The following is a 27030-nucleotide window of genomic DNA, read 5'->3' on the forward strand; positions in this document are numbered from 1 at the left end:
TATAGAGAAGAACTAATAAACATATGAGTCTGAGCAAGAAATACCATCTCAAGCATTTAATCCTGAAAAAAGGAAGATAAACCTCAACACCCTCTTTTTTTTTTTTTTTTTTTTTTGGGTGTTCATTGAGAGCCATCCCCTGAGCAAGGGGGATGCACAGGCAGCTGTGCCCTCTCCCCTCCTCTGCTGGGGCTGGGTTTGGAGCACGGGGGGAGCTGCCCTTGCTGTGCTGCTGTGACTCAGCCCCAGCCAGCCCTGGCTGACAGCACAGGCAAGCTGTCAGAAGGAATTCACTCACACTGAGGGCTTGTCCCCACGGGTGGAAAAAATCCAGCATGGATGCAAAGCAGCATTAGGGCAGCAAAATGTTTGAGACGTGCTGTGTGTTCTGCAGGGGCTTGAGAACCCTCACCAGATGAGGAAATCCAAATCCAGGTGCATCTGTGGTCTGGAGGGATTTCTAATCCAGCTTGTTACATTTCTAGATCCCACATGTCCTCCCCCTACAGATTAATATTCAGGGTGTATATTTTCTTGCCTATGACTTGGGAATTTCTTCCATTCCTGCATTTTCATGTATCCTCATCTCTTCCTTGTCTGCAGGTTTGGAGAGTAAGGACTTGTTAAATAAATCACTTGCAGCTAACTTTGTCATGAAAGAAGAATCATGGTGGGGAAGTGGGGGACAGTAAACTTAACACTTGCAGAGTGGAAATGCTCTTATACCCCAATATTATCTGAAGTTTGATGCAAAAAATGCATCAGACTAATATTAAATTTTGTCCTTGATATGCTGGTGGTGATGGTGGTGAATTGGGACTGTTAAGACTACAGTGTCTGTTCAGTATTTCTTAACGAGGAAATCCAGTAGAGTTCAGTTCTACTCATCTCTTCAGCAGTTTCTGGAAGAACTCTCTTTTTCAGGAAGTGCTCTGTTTATTATTCCCATGATGGACACGTTTTGCACTTTCCTTTAGCAGGGACTGCCTAATGTGGATGTCAGCGTTGGAAATTCTGTGCCACCAAAGCTTTCACCTAATTCTTCCTGCATTTTCTTTCAACACCAATGTATTTAGCAATGTTAGTGTGATTTCTTTCAGTGTTTTGAGCACTGATGGCTGCCAGCACGTTTCAGATCCTCCTGCTTGTCCTTGTTGGATGAGCTCACTGATGGTGTCTGTGTGGAATCTGTGCAGGCTCAGCCAAACCCCAAACCTCCATCCTTCCCCATCCCTTGGGACAATATTGTTTTCCCTCAAAGTATCCAGGAGAAATGTTTTTCCCTAGGTTTCCTCAGTATGGGGAAGGAGTGGGATGATACAGGCATCATCCAGACCTCCCCCTCTGTTTTCCTCTCCCCTTCTCTCATAGTTTTGGAGCAGAGCTTTCTGTGTTGTGTGCTCAGCCCTGTTTTGGATTTACAGAAATGTTTCAGGCAGCCAGTTTTCAGCTGTGACAACATTTGGCTGTAGATGAGGAGCCTGTTGAAGTTGCCATCATTACCAGTGAGAGCTCCTGCAGGTTTCCTGGGGGCAGAAGTGGGATTATAGAATCATGGAAGGGTTTGGGTTGGAGGGGACCTGGAAGAGCATCTCACCTTGCACTGCCCCAGGCTGCTCCAAGGCTGTCCTGCGGGAGACTCCTGGATTCTTTGTGTCAGGGTGGACGCATGGACTCAGACACTCTGTAAATGCTAAAAGCCACAGTTGCAGTTTATTATAAGAGAGTCTGCTAGGAGCTGCCCGGCACAGCCACGTGCAGATTAAAGAGATAAAAGGGGGGAAAGAAAGAGAGAAGGGGGAGGGTAGAGAGTAAAGAAGGTAAAGAGAGGAAGAAGAAGAGGAGCAGGGGCAGGGAGAGAGAGTAATGGGATAATATTGGGGTAATAGAAGAGGGAGAGGAGAGGAGAAGTGGAAGAAGAGAAGGAAAGAAGAGCAAAGAGTAAAGAGAGGAAGAAGAGTAAAGAGAGTGACTTTCCATTTGTAATACAATAAATCCTTTTCCATCATGAATATTCTGATCCCTAAGAACCAATCTAGTACAAAATACTAATTTTATAGCATTTACATGCAGCCTATAGGAATCCTTATATTAGCATAATTCTAAACTCTAAGATCTAATCTTTGGGTGCTGGCCAGTCTTTTGTGTCTTTTGGCCTTGCCCTCTGGCCAAAAGCATTGTTTAATTAAGAGTGGATTAGCTTCAGTGGGCTACCCTATTGTGTTCATGGTAATTCAGTAACAAGGGCTTTCCTGTTTTACCTTCCCCAACCCAACCTGGCTTTGAACTCTTCTGGGATGGGGCAGCCACAGCTTCTCTGGGCACCCTGTGCAGGTCCTCACCATCCTCCCAGTAAATAATTCCTTCCCAATATCTCATCTAAATCTACTTTCTTTCAGTCTGAAGCCATTTAGCTGATTTATCTTTTGTGGGCCACTTTGTAGGTACTGGGAATAACAATGGTGTGGAGTAACAGAGCTGAGAGCTTGAGGTTTAAAAATCCCTTGACATTTTGGGTTTTTTCTCCTTCTCCAGTTTGCTAGCTGGTGGTTGGCAGGATTGTGTGCTCTGCTGAGGCTCACCCTGGCAGTAGGGTTCACTCACCATGAGCAGAGAAAGGCCAAGGTCCTGTCCCAGCAGGGTGTCCTGGCTGTTCCCTGCATCCAAATGAAAGATTTTTCAGGCTCTGGCTTCAGCTGGGATGTGGGAAAGGTGACAGAGAAGCCACCAGACTGTGAGACTCAAAATGTATTGCTCTTCTCTGAAACAAACCCTCATGGAATTTTGTGAAGCATCCTGACAATTATTTTCACAGAAAATTTTGATTTGATGTCATTTTTGTATGGAAGAGATTTTTCTTTTTTGTCTCTTTCCTGGACAGGTCTAATAAAAAGTATGCTTGGCTTTGCTGCTTATTTGTAGAAGTCTGTTGTCCCATTAGGATGTGGAGTTGTGTGATCAGGACTCTCTCAGAGGCATTAGGTCAACTGCAGCATTTTGAAGACAAGCCCCAGATTGAAACCTGTTAAATCTCAGCCAATAAGTCATTGAAAATAATGGCTCTGCTTGTGGAAAAAGTGATAATTTTATAAACCAGTTAAAATAAAATCTATACAAATATGGATTAATTCCATTTTTCAAAGACCTGAGACACATCTCATTATCTTTATTTCTCTTGCTCATAAAATATTTTTAAGAGAAAAAGAAATCTGAGGCTCTTCTTTTATTTCTGTCCTATTGCTTTGGGTGTCCTTGCAGTGTGTTCCTTATGATAAGAATGAGTGGAATTGGTTTTTTTTGGGTTCAAGAGGCAGAGATGCATATTTTTGGCCCATAGATTAACAATTATCTGGGTTTTTTTTTTTTGTTTTGTTTTGTTTTGTTTTTTTTTTTTTTTTTTTTTTTTTTTTGTTTGTTTGTTTGTTTGTTTTTTTGTTTTTTGTTTTATTTTGTTTTGTTTTGTTTTTTTGGGGGGGTTTTGTGGTATTTTTTAAACCACATATTATTCCTTTTTAGCTAATTAAAAGCTCCCATCACTTGCACCTATTGCATTTGCCACTCTGCCTTTGTGCACTCCACCAAAACCCAGACTTCTCTCCCTGCCTTGTGAGTTCTGCTTCTTTTTATGGTTTCACCTGAGGACCTTTTCTTTTAATTGTGGAAGGCTGCTTTGATTTAATGGAAGTTTCTGTCCTCTGAGAATGATAATGTAACACTGAGTGCTTTATTTCCTTAGTGATTATTATTTGTGGGCAAAACCAACTGCATACTTAATTATCCTCATTAGTGGTTCTGATTTTGAAACTGATTCAAACAAGAAACCCTTTGGAATAAAAGGCTGAGCACTGGCACATTGAATCAGAGCAGCAATTTGCAAAAGCATCATTTTTTGTTGTTTTTTTTGGTGGACACATGGCAAATTTATATTGTTGAGCCCTAAAATACTATCCTTACACAAGACACAACATGGAAATAGTTCTGCATTTTGAGATTTTATACTGTGGGAAGAATTGTGCTCTCCTTTGTTGACTTGACTTAAAACTGTTGTGGGTGGTGGTGCTTAATTGGTGTTTTTGTAATTGTATTAGTTTAATATCTGCATCTCTTTGCTAATTATATTTGCAATATCAGATAATTTTGGGCAATTGATTTAATTTTGATTTTAGCATTCTGTCATAATTCATCTTCAGGGCTGCTTTCACTCTTCTTCATTTTATTAATTCCTTTTTAATAAGACTTAATTTGGATTCTGGTCAGAGCATTTTTATCCAGTGCTGTTCTCCTGTTCTTGAAGTTACTTATTTTGCCTCCTGAAACTTATTCCTTGTGTGAGCTGTGTTTTACCCTCCTTCCCCTCAAACAATGAAGAATGTTCCATCCCCATCAATTTAGAGGAGCAGAAAAATCCCTGCCCAAAGCCAGAATCAAAGCCAAAGTTGTAAAAGTGCATTTGCTTTACCCTTGCTCTAATAAAATGTATAATATTTATCAACCTTGTGTGTTAGTCATTAGATAAAACCCCTAGAGGGAGACACGATCACAGATGGATTATTGTAATGCCTCATCACTCTGATCTTTCCACAATAGCTGCAGTAATTTCTCTAGGTCACTTTGCATAGCCTGTTACTGGATAATTGAGTAGTGATAATAACATTCTTGTTTGTAAGTGTCTAATCAGGTTTTGATTCTTTTCAAATAAGGGCTTTTTTTAGTTCATCAAGAGGAGATGCATTGGAGGAAAAAAGGCCAATTTAGGCTCCTTTTTTTTTTTAAATCTCTCTTTTTTAAATCTCAGTCATGGTGATTCAGTATAGAATCTTGAAAAAAAAATTAAAAATCATCCTAAATAATGACACAGCTCACTAGAATTGCACCCTCCCACCCACCCAGACTCTCACTCCATTCTGCACTGAGTAATCAGCATATTTGTGATTGCATTTGTAATGTTTCTACTACTGGTTTGTAAAGCACAGCAGTGCATTCAGAAATGTTTCATTTATCAGTTCTGTGTGTGTGTGTGTTTATGCAAAAAACATTATCTTAGCATACTGTGTTGTTTGGATGTCAATGGGCTAATTAACCTGTAGTATGATCCTGGTAATTCAGTTTCCTTAAATATAATTTATTGTTTAGATGGCTTCAGCCATTTTCCCATAAAAGTTGGTTTGAATGGGTTTTTTTGACTGCTTTTTAGATTAATTCCATTAAATTTTCTTCCAAGATATTTGTACTTACAGTGAAAAATCAATATTTTGTTTTCCCCTGTTAGGGAGGATTTCAATATTTTTTGCTGACCGTTGAAAAATGAGGCTTAAATTCTCACTTTAATTTTTTTTTCAATTGTTTTGCTGTAATTGGATCTTTTGTTCTCTCTAGGTCTCTACCTCACAGCCATAATGGCTGTGGTCACAATGATGTTTTCTTGCCTGGTTTTACTCTGATTTCAGGCCAGTGAGAAAGGAGCAGTCTGGCTGAGAGCAGATTTTTCAAGAGTTGTGAAATCCTGGGGAGTTCCCTGAGTCTTAACATCCTTCTGACTTCCACCTGTCTTGTTACCTTTTTCTTCCATTTTGCTAAATAATCTCTTTTATTTAATCCTTTCCCTGTCCTGTTCTGGGGATGAAAGGGAACATCTGGGGATGATCCTGTGCAGGGCCAGCAGCTGGACTTGATGATCCTTGTGGGTCCCTTCCAGCTCAGGATATTCTGTGACCTTTCTCCTTTTATTGCTCTGATTCTATTACATCTTTTAATGCCACCACCTCCCCCACCAAAACAAAAGAAAATCAACAAAAAAACCCCACCCTGTTTTTGAATTTTCTGCATCCTGGAGATGCATTTAGGAATTGCTGCTGTAAGGACAGGCAAAGCCTGTGATGCTTTTAGGCTCATGCCTGAGCCAGACAGGCTGAACTCACAGTACAAGTCCATAAATGTGGACAGCAAACATCCACCCAGAAGCTAAAAATGCTGGGGCACCTGTGCTGAACTTCTCCAGTTAAATGAGATGTTCAAAAAGTGGTTCTGATCCCTCTCTGTCTGCTGGGGATGGTGGAAAAGGGAAGGAGTGATTTGCCCATCGAGGCAGGGTCTCAGCTGAGCCCAGGGCTTTTCCTGCATTGCCTGTGGAAAAGGCTCAAAAGCTGCTCCCCTACCCAAGGAAGGATGGCTGAGGTCTTTCAGGAAAAGGCTTCTTCCAGAAGGCATCCAGGATATTGATGTTTTATTGTTTTTCTTAAACTTTGGTGAGACCTTGATGAGCTGATAAGAATACTCAGGTTCTTAGTCCTTAAACTTCTTAAGGGAATGTGTCTCATGCTGATTTGCATCTTTTTGCAAAAATTTTTCCAAATGTCAGCTTTTTCTGGAATGTGTTGTGCCATCATGGTAAAAAGCAGTTCCAGGTGTCTGCCATTCCAAGCTCAGCACTAGGACCTTAGACTTTATTAAATACTGTCCTTTCTTTCCTTTCCCTTTTCTGTTTTTCCTTCTGCTGTTTTTATTATACTCTTTGGATTTGCTTCTATGTTTATTATACATTTATTATGTTTCTCCTGTGTTAATTTCTGTATTTATTATGTTTTATTATACTTCTTGGATTTGTTTCTTGTGTTTAGGCAGCTGTATATAAAGTGGGAAATTATTACATTTTAAGGTGGCACCTTATACAATCCAATGAATCTGAAGGAAATACTTGATTGTTGCCCAGTTCCTCAATCACAACCTCACTGAGGAGAAAAAGAGAGGGAACATTGATGTCCAAAGCTGTGGCAAACCTGAAGTTCCACTGCAACACAGTCCAGGCTGTTTCTACAAACCTGCTGTGGTGCAGGAGTGCAGTCAACTGCTTAATTACATAATTTATCTTTTCTGTTTTGATTTTTATTTTATATAAATAATCTCAGTGGTCTCTTGGGTCCAGACTTTCACTTTGATTCATATCTTTTAATTTATCTATATAAATATTTCATGCTGGATTTGATTAATCAAATGGATGAGAACTAATTTTTCCCTTAGTTTTAAACTGTTATTAATTTAAGACCAAACTTTCCACTTGCAAAGACATTACAGGAACAGCATTTAGTCCTTGAAAAGGATACAGTGTGTGAATTAAATATAAGTATCAATTAATTTCAGAGACACTTCATTCATATTTTTGAGTGTGCTGACTGGTCTCTCAACCATAAGTATTTCAGCTCTTTCAAGTGGTGAAGAGAAAATTTGGTCTTCCAATGGCCAATTGCAGAATGTGGGTTTGGAAGAATATGGGGCTCAAAAAACCAACTTCAAAATCACAGAAATGTTATTTAAACTTACCAAAATATGAAGGAGCACATGATGAAAAGAAATTACGTACAACACCAAGGCTCAGCATTGCATTCTGGCACTGAGTTGAACAGATAGAAAATTTTCTTTTGTTCCAGGAAAGTTTTCACTTTTGGCATCTTTAGGGTAAAGGTTCTTGCAGGTGAAGCAACCTGAAGGGGCCAAAGGTTTCATGGTTTACTTTTTCATTTCTTCTCTCATCTCTTTGTTGGTGCTGACCCCTTCTTGTCAACAGATCCCAAGCTGGATGCAATGCTGTAATTTAAATGTATGATCTTCTCTCTCACACCTTAGTGACACCCCTTTCTGCAAAAAGGGGGATTGAGGAACAGCAATTTCAGCCTGGTTTGCCTTGTGAAGCCTGGACAGATCCCTCATAGGCAGGAATATCACAAGAGCTATTGGCTAGGTCCTTGCAGAAGACCAAGCTCTCAGCATGCACACATGTAGGAGCTGCAGACCTGGAGGAGTGACCTGCCTGAGGAGGGAAAAGGCCACCTCTGACAAAACAAAAAAACTCCATTCTTAGCTGTGCCAGCAGCTGCAGGTGCTGGAAATGTCCCACCCAGCCTAAATCTGCATAGCTGTGTGTCCATCCTGGTTTCACTGCCCAGCCTGAGGGACATCAGCTCACAGCCCTGCACACCTGCTTGTAAAGAACCAGCTTAGCTGAAAAGAGATCTCTCAAATGCCAACAGAAATTTTGCATCTGGCTGATGTGTTCAGCACTTTGCTATGCACAGCAGTGTTGTCTCCCCTGAAAATCAGAAGAAACCTCCTTGGCTATAATGCTTTGTCAGTTCCTCTTATTGCTTCAAGTACTGAGAGTAAGGAATGTTGACTGAACTTGCAAGCCATTTATCCACCTCCCATCTCCCTCCCTCTCTCCCCTCTATTTTTCCTTCCCCCACACCTCTCTCCCCATTCTTGTAGGAGTGAGATCCTGGCATCTTTTGAGCCTTAGACTCCAGAAGTGCTTCTTGTCCTTTGAGCTGATAAACTCCTGATATTCTCCTTTAACCACACATCCCAGGACACAAATCTCTGCCTTCTTGCCCCAAAGTGCTTGCAGGTGCAGGTTGTTTGTCACCTTTTCATTCCAGCTGGGGCACCTGAGCACTGCTGAGGTGCAGCCTTCCTCTTGTTTCCCTCAAGAATTACTGGTTTGGTAATAAATAACCCTTATTCAGAAGAACCTTTGCCTTTTCTTCCCTTACACTGTGAAATGATGTGATCTCTGTCCATGCTAAGTGCAGTCACTCAGCTGCAAGAGTTTTCAATTCTGTCTTGGATATTATTTTCTCTTCTATGATTGCCTTTTTTCTGTTTGTTTTCATTCTTCAGATATTTCTCGTTGCTGTTTTATTTCCACAACTTTCATCAGCTTCCCTTACCACTCTGCCTTGCAACTCTTTGTCTGAGTTGCTTCTGCTTTGTGAAAAATACAGTGTTTAGCTGGATCATATTCTATCATTAAGTAACATATAATTAATTTCACATCATCTTTGACTTGTCTCAGTTTCAATTAGGTTTCAATAAATCACTTGTTCTGTCATTCAGCTAATCCCTTTCATCCTACAGAACGTTGAGGAGAAATATCTTTTTAATAAAAGCTTCTGAAATCCCATTTTTGCCATTGGATGTGTCCAACGTAGCTCACACAGTGAATTCCACCACAAAAAGCATCTGGGCTGTCAGCATTGTGGATAAGTGTGTGCATTGTGATTGTTTTCCAGGGATCTTGGTGTGCTTGTGGCTGCCATTAGGATGAATGCTTAGCAGATGCTGGTTTAAAATGAAGCACTATTGTACTGGCTGATGGATGCAAAGTTTGTCAAGAGTAGTGAAAGCTTCTACAGAGGATACAAAGCAGCTGGAAAAATTCATTGTTATGTGCTGCTAGTGTGAGTCTCTACTTCAGCTGTGCTGTGTTTGATTGGGAAGTTAGATTCTGTGGAAGTGTCAAACAGAGTTCCTGATATTCTCTATATTTATGGCATTCATAATTTGGTATTTACCTCTTTGTTCTTGGCCAGGAAATCTACTGCATTTGCTTGGATATCTGCTAAGAAGCAGCACAGCATAATAAAAGCTGGCAAATGTGAACTGTGTTTATTACTTCTACGTGCATGTCTTGTTGGCCAATGGAAATTTAAATGCCCTGTTGATTGTTTCATTTGTATTTGTAGAGAAAAGCTTGTACAGCAGATGAACAATGCTAAATTGTTTTTTTTTTTTTTCTCAGCTCTCTATTATGTTACCAACAATACTGTTCTCTGCTTCAAAGTACAACTATAATTAGAAATGTGATTATGTAAAAGTGGCACCATTTTATTCACTCCTTCTGAATGAGGATTCAGCTTCTTCTTGTGCTTTAGTCCTATTGTGTCTATTTTTGCTTTCCAGATGCTTGTGTTCCTCTTGGGATTGCACCCTCTAGGTAGAATTTCCTTGCAGGGGACTTTATTCTGTGCTGGCACCTGCCTCATCTAAATGCAGGAGCTCAGCTCCAGATTTGAAATTTCTCCTTTCTCAACCTCCAAGTGCCTTTCAGCCTTCTCTGTGCACTCATTTATCTGTCTCCTGCATGCCAGGCATCTTTCCCTGTTGGAGAGGGTGTCTCTCTTTTTTTAATTTCCAGTTTTGCTTTCTTTTGAATCTCTCCTGATGATATTTAGAATGAACACCCTCCCACCTTGTATTTTTGCAAGATATCAAAAGAGAGAAGGAAAAAATAGTCTATTTTGTGCTCCAAACTATCATAAAATGCAGTGGCAGAGTTAGACAAGAGAATTCATGGCTTAGCATTGGGATTGCAAGATTTTTCAGTATTATAATAGAAACCATCTTGTGCAAATGAAGGCCACCCTGAAATCTGTCTCATCATTGTCACTGAGATCTCCTCCAGTGGGGTCACCTTTTCAAAAACTGACCCCTACCAGCCTTGCTTTAGAAAATCCTGTCAGAATCTACTGCATTCAAGATACAGTGAAACATCCAAGTCTCTGTGTTTGTGTCAAGCAAAACTGACCAGTTTTTTTACATGTGAGCACGATATGCAAATATAAAGCAGATTGGTGGTATTGGAATATATCCTACCACTTATTGGAAAACAAAAATTGTGTGTTAGGCTTATCAGCTCTCCAACAGAGGTTAGGAAGGTACTTCAGAGGAAATGCTGGGGGAGCTTTAAACTCCCTGGAGACTTCAATCCCTCCAGTGAGAGCTGAATAGCCCATGGCAGAAGTGGTTAATCTGGTGCTCTGACTAATATTGACTCTTTCCAGTGATACAGAATCTTCATTTTAAGGCTGGGAGTGGGATTCCATGGAGCCACAAGGATGGCAGAACCAAGATTATCTTAGGCACCTAGATTTAGTGTCTTTGCTGGAAAGAACTGACCAAATGATAGAAAGCATTTACTAAGCTGTATCTATATTAAGTATAGACATATATTACTATTAAGGAGTTATAGGATTTTTTCACTGTTTGCTCTGTTCTTTTTATTACTTTATAAATAATTTTTGCCATGAAAAGATTGTAAAAATAAATTTAGGGATGCTAACAGAAACTGCTCATGTTTCAGGCAGGAATTTAGCCACTGGAAATTTCATAAAGGCAGATTATTGACAGATTTTTGCAGGCTGTACCAGGAGTTCAGCCTCAGCGAGCACAGAAATGAGCAGATCCATATCCGTGTACACCAAAAGGCGTTTCTCATTTTACTTTTGGGTGCAAACCACCTACTGTGTTCAACAGCATTTTCTTTGGAAACGAGAAACATTTTATTCTTTTATTTATTAATTTTATCAGAGCTGACATTATCATCCAGCTGCTTTGATCACCCTCCCTGGGCACATTTGAACCGTTCCGCGCGCTGCCGGGTTTTCAACGTCTGCTCTTTTATTTATTTATTTATTTATTTATTTTCTTTTTGTCTTGCAGTTTTCAGTGAAGAGCTACACGCCAGCCTCTACTTTGTCAATGCATCTCTGCAAGAGGTAGTGTTTGCTAGCACCACAGGGACGCTGGTCCCCTGTCCAGCAGCGGGGATCCCCCCGGTGACGCTCAGATGGTACCTAGCGACGGGCGAGGAGATCTACGATGTCCCAGGGATCCGCCACGTCCACCCCAATGGCACTCTCCAAATCTTCCCCTTCCCTCCTTCAAGCTTTAATAACTTAATCCATGATAACACTTACTATTGCACAGCTGAAAATCCTTCAGGGAAAATCAGGAGTCAGGATGTTCACATTAAGGCTGGTAAGGAGAGTCTTTTATTTCATTGGGATTGAGGAGGGAGGGAAGTTGGGTGTTTCTAAGAGGAGCAGCAGATATCAATCAAGGGAAGTTGGCCAGAAGTAAAACCTCTAAACCCTCAACAAGATTAAGTAATATTGTGAATGCTTTCCTCTCTTCTCCTCCCCAGTTTGAATTATTTTGCTGCTGAAAAGTTGGTTTTCCAAAGATCAGATGAGCACAAATATAAGGAGAAATGAACAGATAATCAAATCATCGACCAAACCATGCTTGCACATTAAAGAACTGTGTGAGAAAAAGGTGGATTTTGTACATGGTCTGGAAGAGAAGAGGAATGCTTGGCCTAAAATCCACCTCTCCTCCCTAGTTTGTGGTCACTTGTGCTTTGTTTTGAGAGAGAAGTTTTAGTCTCCTGCAATGATTCAGCAGCTGATGTGGGTCCATAGGCAGTGCTTTCACTTTAAGTGATATTTAAGATATTTTCACTAAAATATGCAAATGAGCAGAATGATTTTGTGTCTGTTTTCTGTACTGGCTGGGTCAGCCAGTGGGGAATTACAGAGGGATCAAAATCAGGCCTTTTGTTACAGCACACAAACACATGATTGCACAGCTCTTGAAGATTTTGGTCTATCCCCTACAGTTAATTAAAATATTCAAACAAACAAACAAAAAATAGTCTGGGAGCTGACCCTTGGCAAATGCAAATCCTTGGAAGCTCTTTATTGTTGGTGGAGCTTTGCTTGGCTTTTCTCAGAAGAGAACAACTTTTCCTCTGGAGATTTGCCTTCACAGGAGTTTCACAGGGAAAAAAACTGTGAACAGTTAACAAGTAGATTTGCCTGAAACTTTCCTTTTAAATAATGAAATGCCTTCTCTTCTTCTTAACACTAAGTTAACATTCAGAGATCTGTAGCTTGTAGGCAGCTGGGAAGCAAGAATAAAAACCAGGTTTCCATGAAATTCATGTCTCATTAAAATTTTAGTCCAGGAAAGTGGGTTTTCTTGCACAAGAAGCATCCAGCAGAAGCAAGTTATCATGTTACATACATGGAGAGTTCTATGATGGTCTGTGCTTCTTATGAAATTATTTAGTTGTCCATAAAAAAAAAAAGCTTGAAAATCAAAGATTCATATGAACACATTGTAACCAACTTTATGTTTGAAACTTAGTTCTGGTTTTAGAGCTTTTGGTTTTACTGGCATGGATTTAAGGGCAAGTTGTCTGGTAGAATTATATTTAGAGACAACACAATATTTATTTTTGTCTTTTCTGTATTTGTTACTGTGTCTGTATTTCAAACATCATTTGGTCAGTATTTTTTTCCAGGATTGCTTTCCAATTTTTACATTTCTTAGATAAACTACTGTGCTGATACAAAGGAGGGTAAAACTTGCACTGTTGCTGGCTAAGGCTCTGAACTGCTGTTCCTTTAGGGGTAAAACATTCATCCATGGAACTCCAAAACAAAACTTCTCCCTCTGCTTGAGAAATGAACCTTGCAAATAGAAAAAGTACCTTAGAAAAAGACTTTGCTGTTGGTAGTGTAGGTGCTTGGTTCAGGAGTTAACAACTCAGAAATGCCCCCTTTATCTCTTTTCTTTTTTTTTTAACCTTTTCCCCCATATCCATTCATTTCCCCATTTAACTCGATTTCTCAGTTAATGTGAGGTTTGGATAAGGAATTAAATGAGTTCCTTCCCTTGAGCTGATGCTGTCCCTGCCTGATGCAGAGCACAACTATCCATGAGCACCTTTTCCAAGGGCTTGTGTAACCCTCAATCACAGGAAAACCCAATTTGTGAAGTCTTCTGTGCATGGCAGCCAAGTGCATTTTATGCTCAGATTAAACCCTGGAGTGTTCAAATTTGAAATTAGAAACTTCATTTCTTTTCGTGGTGCTTGCAAATTATTTCTGTTTATGTGAAATCTGAAAAATATTTCAGATTGGCACTAATTAACATGTTGTTTTTTTTTTTTTCTCCTTCCAATGCGCTCCAACAGCAATTATTTTCCTAAGAATTCAGAAGAAATCAGTGGATAACCTGGTCATAGCACAAAGACTAATATGGTTCTGCCCATTCTCAAAGTCAGCTTGAGAAAGTCTGGAGCTCATTTACCTCTTTTCCCAGGAGTGTGGACAGCAGATACAAAAATTCCAGCTCACAGATAATTGTAATTGTGATTTTGCATGTAATTTTGGATATAGTACAACAAACATTCTTGAACTCCTCCCAAAAAATCCTAATCCCACACATGGACACCCAAACCTAATCCTCTTCCATGCCAATCCCACATGGGAGTAAAGGTCTCCAGTTTATCTTCAAGCTCTCCTGGCAGTGAGGAGTCTGTTTTTTTATTTTTCTTTAGCAAAGGCTGATACTTTCATATAAATTAATGACCTGGGGACTTGAAATTATTAAAAAAAAATAAATAGAAAAAGTAAAAATCAGCAATTTATTAATGGAAACTGTCAAAACTATGATCTGGAAATGGCTGAGAAGCCTTGTAAATCACAAGGATGTAAATTTTTTTAAGCAAGGAAATGAATAAACTTCTTTCTAGTTTTGTGCTCCACATGGTTTCTGTGTCAGATTTTATTGCCAAGATCACTTGGGCAGATTTTTAAAGTGCTCAAGTGTTCTGAAAAGTACAAATACCTTCAGCAGTGAGTTGGGATATTGCTGCATTTCCTGGGAATGATGGCTGGAACAAGAGCACAGACACAAATCAGCCTCATTAAAATGATCTATGTGCCATTCCCTGGGTGTAGGACAAGGCTAGAGGAATTATTCACCACAGGGCAGCCAGTGCTGTAAAGTCACTGCATTAAAGGTCCTCATAATATCAGTTTAACAATCATAACAGTGTTAACAATCCCAGACTTTCATTAGAAATCAATTACTGACTTTTTAAAAACTAGCAGTGTCTATCTTGTAATAGAAAATGGATATTTTCCTTTTAAAAAAGGTATTTTATTTTTAATTAAAATTATTTCTTTTTAGTTAGGGCTTCTAAAGTTATATTTTTATAGCAAAGTTTGGGATGGAGACCTTCAGTCTTAATTTTTGCAGTGGTAACAAAGGACCTGAAAATTTGATGCTGTTTGCATTTTGAAGACTGTGGTTACACTTAATTAGTCTGACTTTTATTTCTTGAAATACACCCTTAAGTGGGGCAGATATTTAGAAATTCTAGTGCTCCTGGTGTTTAGAAACACTTTTGTAAACTCTGAAAAGAATTTACTGACTTTTCAGCTGGAATCAGTGGGGCTGCTTGTATAAGAGCTTAATCTGTGTTTATGGACAGAAAATGTGGGCAAGAAATGTCCCTGTAATGTGGCAGCTCAGCATTATAACTTTTAAAATAACTTTTACCCTCAGGCAGGTGCAGGTCTCAGACACACAGAAATTTCCAGTGCACTCAAACCATCGAAATAGTTTGTTCTGGCTGTGGTTATTCCTTTTTTTTTCACCTTGACATGGGGAGTCTGTGCTCATCTGTCCTGTCTCACCCATTCATTTGCTGTAGAAGATGTAGAACTTCTGCTTGATGCACAACATCTCTCTCTTCTCTGCTCTGCCACCTTCTCCATGAGCTCTAGCTCACAGAAATGCTCATCCCTCACTCTTCATAGAGTTATTTCAGGATTTCCCTTCTTTCCATTCTCCTACCCAGTGCAACTTCATCTCCCAGCAATATTAGTTTGGTGTGGTGGGAATGGTTTTTCCATGTGCTTTTTTTTTGTGTTTTTTCAATGTGCTTTTATCCTCCTTGTCCATACAGTCGTTCTTTCTTCTCTTTTTCCATTAAATTAATTCTTTCAGACTCAAGACAAATGCTATGCTGATTCTAGGCATTTTTTGAATCATGTTGGATTTTATTATAACATGGTTTTGTTTAATACAATTGTGTCTTTGTGTCTGGTTTTTTTTTCCATTAACTGACTTCTTTCAGGGCTGCTCAATCAAATGTAGCTCTCCACTTACTCTAATTTCTCTGTGTTCCTGACACACATTTCTTTTTTTTCTCTCTGTCACCTCCATCGATTTTCTCCTTCGGTTCTCACTTCTTCAAAATCCTAAATGACACTGACCTCCCCTTGTCCCCTCTGGATGTCTGATTCACACACAGCACCTGCACGTGGCTCTGTGCTCTTTGGCAGAGCACAAAACCCTTTGTGAAGGGAACTGTGTGCACAAATAACATAACACCAATCCCCACACAAACATGCAGCTCCTGTCTGAGCCTCCCAGAATCAGGGAATAACACAGAGTGAGAGATGCAGGTTCTGAGGAAACAAAAAGAAGTGGGAATGCTTTTGCATCAACCTGCACTCAGCCTGGTAAAAGTGAGAATTTCACTGCAATGAGAGCCCACAGGCAGATTGCGGGGGGCACTTTGCAAGGCTGACCCGGAGGTGTTAAACTGATTTGTTTAACAAAGGCTCCTCTTGCCCTGCAGTTTTACGGGAACCCTATACAGTCCGTGTGGAGGACCAGAAAGCCATGAGAGGCAATGTAGCAGTGTTCAAGTGCATTATCCCCTCCTCTGTGGAGGCATACATCACTGTAGTCTCATGGGAGAAAGACACAGTCTCGCTTGTCTCAGGTAGGCTCTGATGGATTTTTTAAATTATTTATTTATTTTTTTTCCCAGCTGGCAATGGCAGAGATGTTTCCTTCTTCTTTCCCCCCACCCCCCCTCCTAAAACTGCCTGATGTTTACTTTGGTTCAATTATAACTGAGTGGGATGTCATCCTCCCAGCGTTGCTGCATCCCTGTGACTCTGTGTGACATGAAGGCTTCAGACAGCCCTGCTTTTCCAGCCTGCTTCAGGGGAAAATAACATGTTTTTTGTTTTACACCAGACAGAAAACCAGCTTTTGGGTGCTGAGGCAGTGGGTTTGCATTTTAACTTTGATAAAGAGCTCCTGCATGCCAAAGAAATTTGAGTGTCATAAACATGTGCTGGGCTGTAATTGTTTTTAGTAGTGATGTTACTCATGGACTAGAAGAAATCCTGAGTCTAAATTAGTTTGGTTATGTTTAAATGAGGTATGTAATCAATATTTATAGTTTCATAGCATTTTAATCCCAAATACCTTCACAGATAACAGTGGAGGTTTAAGCATTGCCTATAGCTGAACATATTGAAGTGAAACAATCTGTACTAAATCAGTTATGTGCATTAATCTGTTTAATGACAGGGAGAAAATGTGAGGCATTGTTTTGGAATTTGGGCAAAGAAAATCTAACATTTTAAAGCATAAATATTGTAAAGGAATCCATGGGAGAATGAATAGGTAGGAGAAATATTTTCAGCATAGAACATATCTGAATTATATATAATGCAGGGTGCAGCTGTTGTTACACATACAAATGATTTATGTGTGCAGAAATTGGAAATGTATTGTTCCAGGGCTGTGCAGAATGGAAAAAAAATAGTTTGAGTTAAATGTTGCAGAGTCTACTCAGGAATATGTTTGTGTTTATGATGCTCAACTGTGTGGAAATGTTTCTGTATAGCTCCTCAGTATATTAATAATTTTTATTTTCTGACAGATTGTGTTGTTGATGGCAATACCTGTGTCTCTATATGGCTCATATTAGAGATTTAATTTCTCTCCATGCTTTACTGATTCCTGACATCACCTTAATTTTTTTTTTTTTTCCAAAAATTATAATTCAAAGAACTTTCTAAGGATTTGGTAAATATTTAACAACCATGTAATAGATGATCAGCAGTTCAATGTTGCTAGTGCACTGTTTAAGCTTGGTAAATTCACTTCCTTAAATTCACTCTTGGGTTTTGATAACATCATAATTTTTTGTCATTGAGCAACTGCAACAGGGTGTGTTTGCACAAAGAGATCTGTAATATCTGAATTGTTGGACTCACCAGCATTGCAGCCAACACAGGTCAGAGTTGTATTTAAATAGAAAAACAAGCTTTCCATTATTCTGTATGTATTGATGCAGAACTATGCTTAAGGTTCTCTAAATGTGATTGCAGCTATTTAACACAAGAGTGGATGGATGTGTTTGTTTTCTTTAATCTTAAAATAATCTGCTATGTGGTGCATGTACATCTGTCCATGTGAGTCTTGGCTGGAGGAAAAAAAAACATTAATTTCTTCATTATTAACTACCTTAATTGTTTTGTAAGTTTATTCATTCTGTGTTAGAAGAAAATATGTGTGTTTTCTCTGGAAACATAGATTGAGAGGCCAAAATCTGGTTGTTATTTTCTTTTCTGTGACTTCAGCATTAGTTCCTTTCACCTCTGATATCTGAGGGTGGCTCAGTCCTATCTTCCCCCTGGAATCAGGAGCAGGGGACACCCAGGTCTCTGTAATCTCCTCTTTAGGGAAAAAAAAATGGCAGCTCTTCAAAACATCATGGCTTCCACTTACAGATAATTTATTTTTTATTAGCCTATATTGGTTCTAATCCCATATTTAGGGGGATAAAACTGTGTAATACAACTTAACTATATGGATCTAAATCAATTTTTTATTCTTAGTGCACATTCTGACAATGGTTGACAAGGCTACAATCATTAAAAATCTATCACAAATTTTAGCAAGTTTCTTATTATCTCACAATCCCTCAATTCTGAAGTTGAGAATTTAAATTAAAAACAAACCATAGTTCATTAGAATTGATGTTACAAAAAAAACCCATTTATGGTATTTTTTTAGAGTGCAAGACCAGATTCTTTGGTCTTGAAGACAGAACAGTATTGGAAGCTAATAAGTATTCAAAAATATCAAGTTATCATTGTTTCTTCTTCTTCTTCTTCTTCTTCTTCTTCTTCTTCTTCTTCTTCTTCTTCTTCTTCTTCTTCTTCTTCTTCTTCTTCTTTTCTTCTTCTTCTTCTCCTTCTAAATAACTGATTTATTGGTTATTCATTAACATCTTATAAAATGAGAGCCAGCCTGAGGGGAAACCTCTACTGTGAAAGGAAAGAATATAAAGAGTTATAAATATATGTGAGAGTGATGCTTTTCATGGTTTGAAGAGGACAAGGTTTTTGTGGGGACAATAAATGGAGTATTTACTTGAAAAGTAAGAAAAGCAAAGAAAAAGTGTGAGAGTGGAGAGGATAAAGATGAGAACATTTTCTGAAGGGAGCTGACAAGGGAGATGGGGAGAGACTTTTTACAAGGATGGAGTGACAGGACAAAGGGGAATGGCTTCAAACTGTCAGAGAGCAGCTTTGGGTTGGATGTTAGGGAGAAATTCTTTACTGTGAGGGGAGTGAGGGCTTGGAACAGAATTCCCAGAGCAGCTGTGGCTGCCCCTGGATCCCTGGAAATGTTCAGTTCCAGGTTGGACACTGGGGTTGGAGCAGCCTGGGACAGTGGAAAGTGTCCCTGCCATGGCAGGGGTGGCACTTTCAGGCCCCTTCTAACCCAGACTATTCTGTGATTCTTTCATTTCCACTGAGATGATACAACCATTTCAAACAGAAGCCACAGAAGCCTTTTTTTTTTTTTTTTTTCTCTCTTTTTTTCTTTTCTGGAGGACCTAACCCCCTTAATTCTTCCAACAACAGCCTAGAAATATTTAAATATTTCATATACCTGTCTATCTGTAGTCCTATTCTAACTATAAGACATGGAGATGTAAGATGTACCAGAATCCTTTATTTCAGCAATTACTGTTTTGGGTTTTTTTCCTTTTTTCTTTTATTTTAACAGCAACACAATGTTTAAAAAAAAAAAAAAAACAAAACAAAATCAAACAAAAAACCCACAATGTTTTTACTTTTATAGGGTAAAAATATCCTGCCTTTTTAGAAAGAGTGTTTTAGAAGGGTGTTCCTTGATTAAAACTGTACAATGTTTTTGGTCTTTCCATGTGCTGTCCTGGGCATATCTGTATATTTTCAGGCAGCACAGTGATGTCCACAGTAATGGAAGTGTGTAATAAATATAGCTGGGCAAGAGCATCTTCTGTTTCCTGGCTGCAATTTTATGTCGTGCCTCCAGGTTATTGTAAAGTAATTGGGATTTGAAACATATTAAGACCTATTACCAGAGTGTTTCCAAGGAGTATCCCAATAAATCACCCTCCATGTTCAATAAAGGGGAAAGTGCCCATGTTTGGAGCCAGAAATACCAATTTCTGTGAAGTTTCCATGTGCAAGGACAGCTGCAGCCTGGAAAGGTGTGCAGGAGCCTGTCTGTCTGTTAGGGAACAGTTCCAGAATTGGGGTTTTGCTCCTACACTTTCTCTTTTGATGTGACAGCAAATCTGAGGCCAAAAACCTTTTACAGGGTCTCCTCTAGGGGCAAAGGCAGCAAGAAAAAAAATATTAAAGCAAGGCAAACCCAATTATTTGGATGAATCCATTTTGAGGAAAAGCAGAAAACACTGAGCTCCAACAGCAAAATCTACAGAGAAATCTTTTCACACTGGAAAACTCCATTTTGAATAATAATGGTGAGATGGCATATTCAGCCCTCTGCACTGGGTGCAGCTGTTAAACAATCAAACTTTGCAGTGGTGTCTCTCAAGCTCTGAAGTGTCAGCAGAATTAAGGATTGATGGTAACCCTGACAAGTCTCAAGGGGCTCACAAAGAGCAGGTAACTGCTGTACCAAGCTCTGCAGCTACAGGGTCTCTTTTTCTAAAATCCTTCTTTTCTGAAGAATTCTGCATTGTCAGGTGAGTCTGAAATTCATTTGAATTACAATAGGGAGAGCAAGGCTGTGCAGTTTGCTCTTGTACCCATAACCAAATCCTACGTGTTTTCATTAATGGCACTAAACATAAAAGCTTAAACCAGCCTAGAGTATTGTGTTCATCCTAGAATCACCCTGGAATATCTGATGGATAGCTGCACATGACTTGTTCAAAGGCCAAACTTCCTTTCCCTCTTCTTGCTTTCCTTCACAAACCATTCTCAAAGAAAGAGACTTTTGGAACCAGCTTTGTGATGACCTTGTGACCACTAAAAGCAGACTCAGCCCTACAGGACCAAAGGGCTCAGCAAAGTATGCTTTTTGTAATAACAAAAAAAAAAATTAAAAAATAATAATTATAATAAAAAAATAAACCCAGGGGACAATAGGAAAGTGTAGCCACAGCACAGATGGGCTTCTGCTCCCATTGAACAACTGCAAGAGGGGAGCCAAGTGCTTGGCTCATTTCTTCTTCACACACAGAACTGTGAAGCTGGACTAGAAGGGAAGGTGAAATAAGTGCTGATTGTGCTGTGCCCAGGTGAAAGCACAGAGCAGAGCCCACTCATGTGTTAATTAGTCCCGGAGAGAGCAGAGGGTGGGTGTGGTTGTAGGGGAAGGAGGGCAGAAAGGGATTACTGGAACTGAAGGTCAGGGTAAGGGATCAGCAAAGACACAAGAGCAGAATGAAGAATGGATGTAAACAAAGACTGGAGAATTAACTTGGGTCTGTCACTGCACTCTGTATTTCTGTTAGGAATGCCTCCTATCCTGATCCTAGTAACTGCAAGGGATTTTGAATTTTTTTGTATTTCTGAACAATGCTAAGAGCAGGATCACGAGCAGGCTTGTGCCCTGACCTTTCTGAATTCCCATTTTCCTGTCTAATGACACACCATGCAAGAATCTCTCTGATTTATACATGGGCTGGGACTGCAAAAAAAAAAAAAAAGTAGAGAAGGGGAGAGACAGATAACACCAACTGTGCACAGTGGCATATTTGAGTGTGCACTGAAGAACAGCAGCTCTGAGGAAAGGTGGGTGAGCATGGATGGAACAGGCTCCCTGCAGGGCTGTGATTGACACACTGGTGACAACTGATGAGCCTTCCAGCCAGCCTCCTTCCCTTCAGCCAGGAATTAGTCACACTGGACACAGCTTGAGAAGTGTCACTGATGTACACTGACCTACATCTGGCGTAATGAACTGCATTATTTATTTACACACAGTTCCTCAAGCCTTGTCTTTAAAAGGCTCGGGGGCTCCTGGATCTCTTTCTGCACAAAGGGCTTTTCTGAACTCTGGGGTTGGCACTAAGCAGTCAGTGTTTGCCAGGAGTCATCACATGGTGACATCTGGAACACAGCACTGCAGTTCTGGGCTCTGCTGGGCTCTGGAGATTACTCAGTTTGCACAGAGCTGGTTCTTCAACCATGAGGTTTGTACATAGTGCAAGAAAAAACAAACTCTTTATGGAGAGTGGTCCCGTGTGAAGTCCAGTGAGCAGAATTAGATTATTGCTGGTGACCACAGGGATTAACTCCAGCCATTTGAATGAGGCTGGGTCTAGCAGAGATGAGCAATGATGTTTCTTGATTTGCTTTGCTTTGATGTCAGTGCTTAACCCAAGCATTCAACATATATTTAACCTATGCCCCTGATTGCTCTGCATGGAAGATTTCTTCTGGTCCAAGGTAGAGTGCAATGAGGATTAATTTTTTTAATGATTAAATATTAGCACCATATATAAAACTTTTTAAAAACTAGCTTCTACCAAAAAGTGTCAGTGAGGTTTAATTCTTCTCTTCAAAGTTGTATCAGCACTCAGAAAGTACAGCAGGCAAATCTCTCCATCTGCTGAACTTCCTTGCCTCCCTGGAAAGCTGATGGGAGCAGCATTCAGCCACGTTCAGGTCAGGCTGCAGGTTTGCTGTTACAGTAATGTGTTTTCTGACTTTCCTAAAGACATGTAAAGTGCACTTGCCCATCTCCAAAGACAATATATTGCTTCCTCACTTTCTCTTTCAGCAAGGTTATTTTCCTGAGGGACCTAGGAAAAAAGAATTATTTACTGCATTATTTAAGAAATGTCTAGTTTTCCACATTTTTCCTGAGAGCTCTATTCTTTTAAGAGAACAGTGTGTTATAGAAAATGGAGATTGTAAAAAATTAGCACTTCCTGCTTGTGCAAACAATTTTCACACTTTCCTCTGTCTCAGGAACTAAAATTGTAATGGAGTGAGGCCACACACTTCAAACTGTTCACTGAAGGAAATTGTAATTAACAAGCAATAGGACAAAGGGAAATGGCCTCAAGATGTGCCAAGGGAGGTTTAGGTTGGATATTGGGAAAAATTTCTTCACTGGGGGGGGTGGTCAAAACAGATTTCTCAGAAAAGTGGTGGAATTGCCATCCCTGGAAGTGCTAAATACACATGAGTGTGCTACTTAGGGAGATGGATTTATGATTGGACTCGGTGATCTTAGAGGCCTTTTCCAACCTAAACCATTCCTCTGTCTTCTCTGGGCTCCATTTTTGCTTCCTGTTCCATTACATGGGAGTATTTTGATCAGGTGAATCATTTTAAAGTTTCTAATATGGATAGCATTAGATGCAAGGATTTTAACTCCTTGTGGGAGTCAGGAGTTGGGAGCCACTTGAGAGGATGAAGAGGGAAAGCATCTCAAAAAATGTCAAAAAACCACTTTTTGGTAGCACAGAGGAAAGTGAGCAATGTGATTGTAGCACAGGAGTGGTTTCTGATCATTTAATCAGCACAGGGAAGTGGACTGGAGGTGTTAACATCACAGAGACTGGTATTTCCCTGCAGAGGGAAATTGGGGATTTTCCTCAGTGTGGCTGGACATTTTGGCTGGTCTGGGGGCAGAGATATTGGTGGCTGTTTGTGAGAGATGGAGGAGAAAAATATCTTTGGGTGAGGTGTGGTGGTGAAAATAATCCAGAAAGGCAAGATGTGCTTTGTCTCACAATATCCAGCAATTTTAATTCTAATGGGATTCACAAATAGTAGCAGTGGCTTTGACATTTCAGTAACAAAGCCTTTCTAGGAGAAAAGTGTATCATAATTTTTCTTTCCCCTCTGTTGCTGCTGAGTTTTGGACAGCCCTTCATTTCCATCAATGGGAGGGACTCCTTCCCTCTTCTCACTTTAAAACAAACCAAAATACAAACCCAAAAACCCCTGAATCCTCTTTCTCAATTTTCTCCTTCAGCTCCGTAATTTATTTCCTCTCTACTTAAATTAAAGCATGTGAAAAACTTGATTTGATTCGGGTCCTCTTTAGAATTGCTTTTGCCTCCTTGAGAATTAAACAGAGAGAGAGAGAAGCAAGTCTGCTGCTGGATAAAAGCTTCAAATATTTTTTTTTTTTTTTATTTATGCCTTTCTCTCTCTTTCCATCTCTTTATCCATCAGTCTGTGTGCACATATACATATTCATACACATGTACATTTATAAATATATATACACACACACATATGTACATCTTATCACATCTCTCCACGGGCCTGAGGCTCTGCTGGACCATGCATAACATTATCCAACCTGATGCCCCAACTGTTCTGTTTTACCACCTTGTTATTGATGTTGCCAGTCATGAAGAGGTTTCTTTCAGCATGGTTGAATTCAGTGACACAGTTAGTCTTTCACTGGAAATATCTGTGTCACATTATTTTCTCTCCAGATGTGCTTGAAATTTCTTTCATTTTCCTGGGTGAATCTCATTTTATCACCTGGCCAGCTTTTTCTAGCCCCTACAGTTCCTGTAATATTAATTCTCTCTGGGGCTTGCAGAGCCTTCAAATAAATATGGCCTGAATTTAAATGAACTTGATGTTTATCAGCTCCTTATTAAAGGTGAAATAAGAGCAGACTGACTGCTGACCTTCCAGGTGCTCACTCAACATTCTTCCATTTTGTCTTTGTTCTTAGTTTACCATTCTTCAGGCAGTTTTTTAGTACATAGATATTTTCTTGAATACTTAAGGCAATATTTTTATCACTTTAATTGCAGGATTTGGGGGGGGGATGTCTGGTTTATAGACAGCAAAGCTCAGTGCTGCCAGATTTGGTATCAAAATTCTACAGGCAGGGACATGTTTTGATGAATCAGTGTGCTGGTTTTAGGTCCAGTTTTATGATTTATTTCCATTTTTGCTTTTTGAAATGGCGATTCTGGTGTTGTTTTCTTCCTTATAAACCTCCCCTGCCAGCAGCTTGTGATCTTGTCACCTTCCTGAGCAGCAGTGGATAAGGAGGTGACCACACTAAGCACTGTGTGCTTGAGGTTTCCCATCAAAACCCAGCCTAACCTGAGCAAACACCAACGAGCTCTGACAGCTTTGATGTGAGGAGACAAAATTGATGCATGAGATTCATTTTAATGAGTGTGTGCCTGGCTACTGGGAATCCTTTCTGGCTGTGGATGTGGTTTAGCTGCACTCTGAGGGGAGCAGAATGGCAAAACTGCCACCAGCTATGATTTTTAGGTTATTTTTAATACATCCAAAGAGATATCTACAGGTGACAGCTGGAAAAAAAAAAAGCCAGAAACAGAATATTCTATTGTTGTGTGTTGTACCAGGTAACTGATTCCAATTAAAACATCACTGTGGAGCAGTGTGCTACTAAGCTGATAAATCCACATTTTTTTAGGGCTGTAGATGGTCATACAATGCTCATTTGGTTTGCCCTCCCTGTCAAGAGTCCAATTTTAATTGAGAGGCTCATTAGAAGAATGACTCATTAGGAGGAATTGGAGATGCCTTTCTGCTAGGGCTTTGTTTCATTTGCTGTGACATCAGTGTTGTACCTGGGCTGCTGATCTGTAAAGCCACATTTTAATTGTGAGTGTGTTTTCCCTTTGGAGGGAGGTTACAATGGAGGCCAGGTGACCTCTTAGTCAGAATCAAGTGAATTTTTAAAGCCTGTGATCTGGTGTGTGAGCTCCAGCTGTGCTGGGGCAGATGCTCTGTCCTGCTGCAGAAAGGTGGTAGATGCAAAGGCTAAACATTTTATGTTGTGAGCAGTTGCTGTGCCAAAAATATCTAGAAAACTTAAAGCCAGTGAATATTTTAAAAGAGGGAGAGTGCAGAAAAAGAGATTAAACTGCTTAAATGTTTTCTACCACCACCAAAATTGCATTATAATTGCAATCACAGACAATTTTCACAGCAAAATTAGCCTACCAGTTTATTTTTTTCATTTTTTTTAAATTTAAAATAAGTCCTGCACGTTCCTGCCATGCACTTGAACGCTGGTGGTGTTGAATGAGTTGAAATCTTTCCTGTGGGCCATTGGAGACCAACGTGATGCCAACGCTTTCAGCTGCCAGAGGAGTGTGATCCACAGAGACCTGTCAACAAAAGCAGGTCAACAGGATTGAGCAAGGCAAAAAAAAATCAATAAATCTTTGAATTAATCATGCAGCTGCCAGGGAGAATTATGGGTGCATGAAATGAAGGCTGTAGGTATACATCTATGGCTACTTATTCTCTCCTACCTCATTGTGTCCTTTTCTGTGCCTGCAGGTTTTCCTTTCCCTGCTGCCATCTGAATGGCTCTGTGTTTATTTGGGTACCTTCACAGATTGCTCACCATTCATTTTAAAGTAACCAATTCTGTTTTGATTACAGAAATTCCCCTTTTCTTCCTCTCTGTCTATACTGTCACTTTTCTCACCGTTGTGTGTGCTCAGTGTGAATTAATCCTGGGATTTCACCTCCAGGATTGCACATCTTGTGCAGTGAATTGGACTGAAAGCCACTGCTGCCTGGGTGAGCAGAGGAGTTAAAAATTCAGTGCTGCAGGTGAGGGGACACACCCTTGTGAGCCTTCTGCAGCAGCAGGGCTGGGGAAGGAGCCCTGTGTTGCTATCCAGCTAGGATGCAGCAAAAAAATATAGCAACGTGGATTTCTTCATGAGGCAGAAAAGAAGCAAAAGCCTCTATTAAAGAGGCAACTACATTTTTATAGACTAGATTGTGGAACTGAGGATAGACTTGATTTCATTGGTGCAAGGAAGGTAACACCCTTTGTCACATCTCTCACGCACCCTGCAGGTGCTTCATCTTTATTATTAATTCTTTCTCTTATGTTTTCCTTTGGGCAGCCTGAGAAAATCCAAGATGCTTTTTCCCTGGCTTTCACCAGTATCCCACTGCCCTGGGCAGCTCTTCCTCGATGGGGGATGCCCAGTTCTGCTTCACAGGCAGGTGTGGCCACTGGGCACCTCTGCCAAGGGGGAATGTTCCACTCCCTGCTACCTGAAGCTGGACAGCCAAGGGATGCAGCCATGGGGAGCTAAAAGGGCACCTTGGACACTGGGACAGGCTTGGGAGGGATGTGTGGAACTGGGAATTCAGAGGTGCATCCCGTGTGTTTCTCTGGTTTCAGCTCCATGCTTTGGTTTCATTCTCTCCTCCTCCTGCAAAGGATTTCTCTCTCATTGCAGTGCCCTGGAGGGGTTGTTCTCTACAACTTCCCCATGCACAACTCGAGTGTTTGTTCTCTACAACTTCCCCATGCACAACTCGAGTGTTGGTTCTCTACAACTTCCCCATGCACAACTCGAGAGTTTGTTCTCTACAACTTCCCCATGCACAACTCGAGTGTTTGTTCTCTACAACTTCCCCATGAAAACTCGAGTGTTGGTTCTCTACAACTTCCCCATGAAAACTCGAGTGTTTTACTGCTGCAGCTTCTGGGCTGGCAGTAAGAGAGGATGGG

At 40.1% G+C, this 27030-nt stretch overlaps 1 protein-coding gene across 1 annotated transcript in view; it reads left to right on the forward strand.

Moving 5' to 3' along the window:
* Positions 1–27030, forward strand: part of DSCAM (DS cell adhesion molecule) — a 432936-nt gene that overhangs the window by 48314 nt on the left and 357592 nt on the right. The window contains exons 2-3 of the mRNA XM_056502042.1: positions 11272–11589; positions 16052–16198. Coding sequence (XP_056358017.1) covers positions 11272–11589; positions 16052–16198 — 465 coding nt within the window. The remainder of the gene's footprint in view (positions 1–11271; positions 11590–16051; positions 16199–27030) is intronic.

Source organism: Oenanthe melanoleuca, chromosome 1, assembly GCF_029582105.1.
Source record: "Oenanthe melanoleuca isolate GR-GAL-2019-014 chromosome 1, OMel1.0, whole genome shotgun sequence".
In the NCBI taxonomy this organism is placed as follows: domain Eukaryota; kingdom Metazoa; phylum Chordata; class Aves; order Passeriformes; family Muscicapidae; genus Oenanthe; species Oenanthe melanoleuca.